The 9,033-nt window shown below is 35.2% G+C and overlaps 1 protein-coding gene across 4 annotated transcripts in view; it reads left to right on the forward strand.

Moving 5' to 3' along the window:
* Positions 1-8,750, forward strand: part of ZMAT3 (zinc finger matrin-type 3) — an 87,960-nt gene extending 79,210 nt beyond the window's left edge. For all 4 annotated transcript variants that reach the window (XM_066240704.1, XM_066240702.1, XM_066240703.1 and 1 more), the window contains one exon: positions 1,373-8,750. In XM_066240704.1, the coding sequence (XP_066096801.1) occupies positions 1,373-1,581 (209 nt within the window). In that variant the 3' untranslated portion in view covers positions 1,582-8,750. The remainder of the gene's footprint in view (positions 1-1,372) is intronic.
* The last annotated feature ends 283 nt before the right edge of the window (positions 8,751-9,033 follow it).

Genomic DNA, 9,033 nt, shown 5'->3' on the forward strand with positions numbered 1-9,033 from the left:
TATTAAAAAAACAAACAATTTTCAGTTGTTTAGAAATTTAAAAACACTCCTAAATAACTCATGGGTCAAAGAAGAAGTTATATGAGATATTAAAAATTGTTAGAACCAAACAGTAACAAAAATGTATTAAATTTGCAGTATGCAGTGAAGTAATATCTTGAGAAAAGCCTTAAATATTTATTATAGTAGAAAAGAAAACATAAAATTAATAAGCTGATCCTTCAGTTTAAGAAGTCAGTTATGTAAAGAGAAGAAAATAAAATGATCAATAATTCTTCCAACATTTTTGTCATTCCACCTTTTCTACGTACTACTTTTTAGAAGTAGAAATATGTTTATATTTTGTCATATTCATATTTCACTTAATAGCATATTACAAATACATTTTCATGTAATTAAAGTGTTTTCATTATTTTTAGTGACTGCATGGTTTTCCATTACAGTTCTTACCATAATTTTCTGTACATATTTTTGGAACTCTCCTTTCCTCACTCTCTCACAAAGCCTTTTATAAACATTGATGACATAAATTTCCTTGTTGATAAATATTTATGCAAATATTCTTTGTATGTGTGTGTGTGTGTGTGAGAGAGAGAGAGAGAGAGGGACAGATAGGAACAGACAGGGACAGACAGGAAGGGAGAGAGATCAGAAGCATCCATTCTTCATTGTGGCATCTTAGTTGTTTGTTGATTGCTTTCTCATATGTGCCTTGATGGGGGGGGGGGCTATAGCAGAGCGAGTGACCCCTTGCTTAAGCCAGTGACCTTAGACTTAAGCCAGTGACCTTTGGGCTCAAGTCAGTGACCATGGGGTCATGTCTATGATCTCATGCTCAAGCCAGTGACCCCCACACTCAAGCTTCTGAGCCTGCACTCAAGCCAGATGAGCCAATGCTCAAGCCAGTGACCTTGGGGTTTCAAATCTGGGTCTCAGGATTCCAGGCTGACGCTCTGTCCACTGTACCACCACCTGGTCAGGCTATGCAGAAATTCTTAATATTTTTAAAGATAATTCTTAGAAATAGAATTTTAGGATTAAAGAATTAACATAATTATAAATCATATAATGTTGGAAAATAAGTCATTTTTAAAACTGTATTTACTTTTTATAGACATTGTCATTTGGAGTTGGGTTTGGCTCTATAGTAGCCTTTTTGACAATAGTTGGAAGAATCATATTAGCTTTTAATTGAACCTGTATAAAATTACAATTTAAAAAATCCATTCTCATGTTCATGTAAAGCTAGGAATCTGTGAATTTCATAATTTTAACTTAGAAATACAAATTCCAGTGAATCGATCAGATGGTTGTCATTCACTCAGCGAATATTTTGAAATGAACACGTTACTTTTATCTCTTGCTTTCTCAGGTCCATACTTCAATCGCCGCTCTCGGCAGAGAATTCCGCGTGATCTGGCCATGTGCGTCACTCCCAGTGGCCAGTTCTACTGTTCAATGTGCAACGTTGGGGCTGGTGAAGAGGTGGAGTTCCGGCACCATTTAGAGAGCAAACAGCATAAAAGCAAGGTGTCTGAACAGCGGTACAGGAATGAGATGGAGAATCTGGGCTATTTATAGTGGTCATTGTGTTCGGATAGAGCAGCTCGTCCTGCCTGTTGTTTGCCTTCTGTCAACATGCCCTGCTTTGTGATCCTTTTGATATGAGTACATTCCTCTGCTTAATGTTAATACGTGTAACCTGCAGTGGTTCCGTGAGGTGTCAAAGCTGGGGAGGGAGAAGAACGTGCTTCTTAGGTCATGATACTTTTTCAGATCAGTTGTGTTGAGTTACTTAGAGCATGTGACTTGCCTACCCCATGAGAAATAATTTTTTATCTTGACCAAGTTCTGGTCAATTAGTAGCCTGACCACTTAGAGCTTTAACTATTGTAAAAATCTCATCTTTTTTATTTTTTGCAATTTTAGTTTTATGTACACTTAAGGAAAAGATTTTATTGAGTTCTTCAGATCACAGTAAAAATAGGTAAGCAGAGATTTCAGTTTTACAAGGCTTCTTCGGAACCACCACCGAGACTCATGTTTGTCAGTGGGATGAACTATTATAAACTGTATTAGGGTCTTTTCCAGGCCATTTCCCCCTTTATCATGTCTTCCCATTATTGAGATGAAGGTTTCTTTGGATTCAGACACTTGGATGTGCTGTGGACTTCCATAAAGTGAAACTTCATTTCTGGTCATGGATTTCACATGTTTAAATGCTACCTTCTTCCCTCTTTTTTCCCTCTAGTTTAAGTTTATTTTCATGCCCCAGCTTTGTTGTGGGATTTCCATGCCCCACATTTGAATATGAATTTAAGATAGATGTGATATTTTTAAAAATATATATTTTTCAGCTGGTTTTAGAAAATGTAAAGATATGCTTGATTTTTCAATTTAGAATTACTTCATTGATAATAACTTGTTACTTAGAGGATAGCCTCAATCATAAGTTTAGATTTCTGGATATTTGGTTTGGCAGACTTTGTAGATAAACTGATCCGTATATTTTACTTACACTCATCTCTGTCTTTAAGTTAGTTTCTTGGCTACCCTGAAAAATACCACTACCTTACTGTTTCATAGATAGAGAGAATTTTTAAAAAATTAATCAAATTTTTGTATCATCATCTCTAGTAGAACAATACATGACTTTGATTTAATTTTTTCTAATTCAGTTTCCTTAAAGATAATAGAAATCATTATAGTTACTTGGTATCTGATAATTACAACAGTATTATTAGTTTTGTATTTTGTTTTTAAAATAAAGCTCTAGTATATGTCTAGATTAATTAATAGAGTACTCTATGAACTTTCATTAACTGTATTTTATCTGCTTACTATATTTACATGGATTAGACTGGTGCTTATCCATACTTCTTTTAAAAGGCCACATAGAAGTTTTTATTGGGCAGTATCTTTGCACTATGGTCAATTCACACTTGATTGTTAATATTACTAATTAAAAAAACCAAACTCCTGTTTTTCCTTGAGAATTCTAAATGCAGAGTTGGGGAGAAGGAAACTTATAATCATAATTCCTTTCCTTTAATAGTTCTAAACAGTTTTTGAGCAATGTAGACCCATGTTTAAAATTCAGTTTTGTGATTAACCTCGGCTACAGTATCAAGTCACTCTTCTGTTGGCAAGTGATGGTTTTTGAAAAGTAGAATTATTTAATGATTTTTTTTTCAGAAATGGCAGAATAAAATAATGTTCAGTTGAGATTCCATCTAGATCTGTGACTTTTAGTATAACCTTTTGTGCAGTAATCTATAAAATACAGTTGATTAGTATAGGGCAATTTAGAACTTATTGAATTGGTCAGTAGATTATTCATTTTGCTGCTAAGTATAATTTTTTGGTAGATTTTAATATTACAGTGCTGGCCACTGGTTCTATGATTATTTAAAAATTCCATTTTCCATTCTCTCTGTATGCATATTTATATACATACACACACATATAAAAATATAGGTATATACTTCTATGTGATACCAGAGAGAAGATTTCATTGAATTTTTATTTCAGATAATAGTAAAAGATTGTGGAAAAGAATTTACATTTTGTAAAAGTGACATTCATTCCACTTCCAACTTTTTCTTTGCAAATGAAATGAAAGGAAGGGTTTCCCTCCTCCTCCCACTTAACAGTTTCATTATATATATGTATACAAACAGCAGTGGGTTTCAGGCCCGGTGTTCGTCCTGGCCTGTGTATTCAGGTTTCCCGTCTCCTAGTGCCCTTAATGGATATTACGAATGCATAAATGCGTTTTCTTTTAAAGAAAAAAGATTTATAGTGTTATTTCTTACTTGCTATATTTATTTGCACTAAAAAAGAGCTCTGTTTGTTTTATATGACACTTTAGATGCCATATTGCCTACAGTAACTCGCTTTGGTTCTTAATTTCTGAACTCCAGGAAGTTGATAAATAACTTCCATGATCATTTATAGAGGTTACATACACATCCCCCCTAAAAAGCCCCTACATAGTTCTGAGATAGTGGGTTGTGTTCTGGGCCTGTGACCTTCCAATCTTCTGTATTCCATATGTGAAATAAAGGGTGGCAGAGGCTGTCAGAAAGGAAATGCCTAAATAAGTGCATCTCTGCATGGTACAGCTTCTCATCTTCATGCGTTTCTTGTAGACAGTGTTTTTTCCCTGTCCACGAAGGTGGTTGTTACTACTGCAGTCGGTGATATGTGATCTCTGTTGATTTCATTTTGTGAAGTCCAATCCTGCTCTGTAATGTGCTTTAGAATTTGCACCCTGTGCCCCCCAGGAATCACGTTAGTATCTTTTACATGCTGTATACAAGGACCGACTGAGGCCTAAACAACGGAAAACCTGTAGTCAATTAAATTAAGTAGATTTCAGTAATCATCTGCAAGAACTCATGGCATCAGAGTTTCTTTTCTTGGTGAATAACTTTGTGTAAGTTGTCATTCAAAATCGATGTTAGAAGATAATAGAAACTCGACTAAGATATTGAGGGCAAGAAGCTGTAAAGAAAAAATTCCATGTTCCAATTAAAAGATTGGATTCCATATGCCTTTGAAGTGTTTTTCTTTCAAAAAGTGGCAAAACTGAGTGTGCCATGTAATCCTTTTGACTCCACATTGAACAGACAATATTTTGTTGGTCTTTATATATCACGTACAGCAACTTGTAAATATGTGTACGTTGTTTATTACATTTGTCTGCCTGTCTCTTATTGCACTGAATTCTGTAAGGAATACCTTCTTTATACCATTCATTCTGAAAAAGTTCCTCCTCCAGTTCCTCAGTATTTTCCTTTTTAATAAATTGGTACACTTAGAAAATCATTTAGGTTTTGGAAATCCTGAGATTGAGTGAAGAATTATGGCTACTGAGGTCATCCTTATGTCTCTCTGACTTGACCGTCTAAAGGGAAGCATGAGATCTTCCACCTTGTTTTGCAGAGATGTTCTGTGGCCCTGGTATACTTCCTCTAGCTACCTAGCTACACTTTGAATAAGGAAAGCTGTTTATATATATGTAAATCTTTCTTTTTAGATAGATTTTAAGAATTAGCTGTGGGACTTATGATTTCTCCACTCCTGAATTGGTTGGAACGATGAGCAACAGTGACCTATGTGAAATGATTTTGCTTATGTTGAGGGAGACATGTAATTGTCCCACATGGTATTCTCTACAGAGCAGCAGGAATGGTGGATTGGGAACCTAATCTATTTTGTTCCCTCAATGTTGGAACTTAGGCTGGAAGTACTCTGTAAAGAACTTGGTGAGGCATATAAGGACAATAGACCTGCTCTAGAAATAGAGGAATGTTTTGTCAATATAAGCAAAAGTTTAAGGCAGGCTGTAGAAGAGAGGTTTAAAATTATTCTATCTTACCAACCTTTTTAAATTTTTTTTTTTTTTTTACCAGACAAATCACTGTTCAGGAGTTTCTCACATAATTGTGTTTTATTGCTGCCTTTCTTTTTTGGGGGAGGGGTGGGTCCCTACTGTTGTGAGTTATTACTGTCAATTCAACTGAATGGACAAATAGCTGTGTAAATAGCTTCCCACATGATACTTCTTTTGCTAGCTCTTTTGACTTTTTCTTCCCATTATGAGTGGGAGGATCATTTGCAAACTTTTTTCTGGGTAGCTACCAAAAAATACAGGCTTGTGGTCCTATGTGACCCTTTCTCCGTTAAGCCCAGAATATGAGTGCCTTGAGCAAGTTTTAGCATTTCACAGAGAGAAGAGATGATACAATTATTGCCATTAATCACAGTTCATTAAACACAGGAGCTTGAAATAGCAAAGGTTTATGTGAATTCTGTACTCTACATCTTTTTTTTTTTTCTTAATGAAGTCTCAATTTAATATTAAGTATAACTGTTATTAGTATTGATCAGGAACCATGCACCCTGAAAATGAATTCAGTTGTCCTAGGCTGGCAGTAGTCTGACTGATGGTGTGGTCAGTTGGGAAGAGCTGGACACTGATGTTTGGAAAACTTCATTATAGTGTTCTTTTTCAAACTTGTGTCTTCTGTAGAGAGGAGAGAATTATGTATTTTGCAAATGAAGTGTGGGAAGAAATTGTCATGCCAATAAATATTAATTATGTTACTTTGTCTTACATTTAAAAAAAGCATCTTTACAAGTCAGGTCCAAGGACTTTTAAAACAAAATTTTTCTTCTGAAATAATTTTTAAAGTTCCCAATTGCTGAGTACTTTGAGTCTTTAAAACACTCTGCAAGCCCTGGCCGGATAGCTCAGTTGGTTGGTGTTGTCCCTACATGCTGAGGTTGTGGGTTCAATCCCCAGTCAGGGCACATACAGGAACAGAGTGATGTTTCTGTCTCTTTCTCTCTCTCTCTTCCTCTCTCCCCCTCTCTCTAAAATCAAGAAACGAAAATAATTAAAGAATAAAACACTACTAAACTAATTTTATCAGAAATTTAACATAAATTTGCAGAGTTGAAAAAGTTTCACTATATACCTACCACTAGGTTCTACATTCAATATTTTACTATACCTGTATTACCATATATCTGTTTCTCCCTCTGTTCATCAATCCATAGTTTATTTTAAATATACATTTCAATGTAAATTTTAGACAACACAGTTCCCTTAAACACATTAGTATGTGTCATTAACTAGAGTTTAATGTTTGTTTGAATAGCAGTATCTTTTAAAAAGCAGTGTCTCAGTCATAAGTTTAGATAATATATTTCTTGAACTCATGAAGTTGATACCTGAGCCAATGAGCATACACTTTTTCTCCTGTGGACTTAGCCTTCCAGTGTCTGTTTCTGTATGTGCTTAGAGTGAGGGAAGACAACTTCTTTCCAACCGAAGTTTTCTCATGTTGGTCATCTTAAGTGCTTCATTGTTTTAAACTTTCATGATAAGAATTTTCCCTTACTCTCTTGTTATGATGTATTCTTTGCTGAACTATGCAGCTTTTTAAAAAATAATTGTAAGTTTACTGATTAGGGTTTATTAAATCAGCTTATACCTCATTTCAATCTGCTGCTGCTTTTCTCACATGATCATGTTTCCTTCACTATGACCTGTTCTCCCGGAAAGTCTATAATTAAACCTATAGACGATTAGCTGTTTTAAACAATTCTCAAAGAGCAGATTAAGTAGGTTAGAAAGTTGAAACCGTTAATTTATCTAAAGCCTTTGAGTTCCCTGAGAATGGCAATTGCCCATGCTTCCTCTAGCCATAATTAGCAGGATTGAACATGATTGTACTGTACAATGAATTGTTGAAATTGTGAGCCTTAGTAACCATCTTTAGCTTTACTCGTACTGTCTGGAAAAATGGTTTTTTTGGACACATGACTTCATTATGCCATTTTTTGGTGGACAAAGAATTTAAATGACTTGTTCCCGGGCATGAAGGTGCAATGGATATGTTGGAATTGGAATGTCAGTGTTCTTGATTCAGTCTTGTGCTAGTTTGATAAGATTTCTGGCTTCTAAAATAACACTTCTTTAGGGGGCTCTTAAAAGGAAAATAGGTTTTTTACTAATTTGATGTTCATTTTTAGGCATTTCATGACTTTTTGAACTTAAAGATTTTTTTCACATAGTTTCTCATTAAGCCAATGAAATTACTAAAAATATCATTTCGCTGTTGAATACTAACTAATGCCCATTTTACTAGGTTTGTTTTTGCATCTCAGTGACTGTCATGAGTCCTTTATAACTCTATGTAAGTGCTTATGTGACCCCCTCACTAGTGAAAATAAATGTTCTATATCACTGATTAATGTATATTCTCTATATGATCTATTTTTTTAAGGAAAAGTGACCCCATGTGTCAGAATGGATGGTATTATCCTAGGGCAAAGTACATATGAAGTTTATTTCTACTCTGCAAATCTGGCATTTACGGGAACAAAACTCAGAGTGGCTGGTCATTGCTTGCCTTCTTTTGGTACTTGAGCACTTTTCTGTGGTTTTGTAAATTCATGTGTTGTTTTATAAGAATTTCCTGTTGATTCTGTTAATTGGTATTCACCTTGAGGTATCCTTGGCTGCCCACAATAATTTAGTTTGGGCATGGTGTGTCTGCTTTGAAGTACCTTACTAGAGTATGTCAGACTCTGCACGCCAGCATTCCATGAATCTGCTAGGACCATAAGTTGCCTCTCTTGGATGTATGCTCTAGATCCAGAAGCAAAAATGACTTTGCTTTCACTGTTAAGGTTGTATTTTGGTGCAGTTATTGTTTTAAATGAGAGGATAAGATTTTGGAAAGCCCAGGGAGACTTTAGAATCCTTCATTTAGTGGCATGGCAAGCTCTTAAAGCAGTTTTTGCTATTTCATTACAACAATCTCTCTGGTAATGGATATAGCTTAAAAAAATGCCAGCCCAAACTGTGATATTGAAATTGTTTTCTAAAATTATTTCTAAGTGTCCTACAGGGTTTAACATCTGTGTATACTGTTGGGGCTACGTGCCAGTCACCGCTTTGGAAATCTGTTTCTGTTCTGGGGCTATAGAAATGACAGGTGTCGTGGGATTAAAACCAATCGAGTGTAAAATGTGAAATTGAATTTGTGCTTTTGGTCTTATTTTCTCCTGCATATTGAATATATAAATCAAAAAAAGTTATTTAAAATTTATACTGCTTATGTTGATGGCTCATTTTGGCTGTGTATCTTCACTATGTACTGATTTCTGATAAAGGCTTGACATTATAACAAGCATTTTGTGTTCAATTTAATAAAACAGTTTCTGAGTCTTGTCTGCACATTGTTTGGTTATGAGTTGGAGCTCAAGGGAAAAGGTACATCGTCAGCATGGAGGTATTATTTTGATGCTGGTGCTCAATGGTGGTGGGTTCATCCTTCATCAGTCTGCACATCATCTGCTACAGACTTGAACTCATGCAGAGTATTACTAGCTCTTGGTCTTGCAAGAGAATTGACTTAGCTGCCCGCACTATGCTACCCTCTCCACGTTGCTGGAGTTAGCCTAAGGTGAGTGAGTTCTTAATTTTATTGATATATTTTAAATTTCATCTTCCCT

Source organism: Saccopteryx bilineata, chromosome 8 (assembly GCF_036850765.1).
Source record: "Saccopteryx bilineata isolate mSacBil1 chromosome 8, mSacBil1_pri_phased_curated, whole genome shotgun sequence".
Taxonomy (NCBI): Eukaryota; Metazoa; Chordata; class Mammalia; order Chiroptera; family Emballonuridae; genus Saccopteryx; species Saccopteryx bilineata.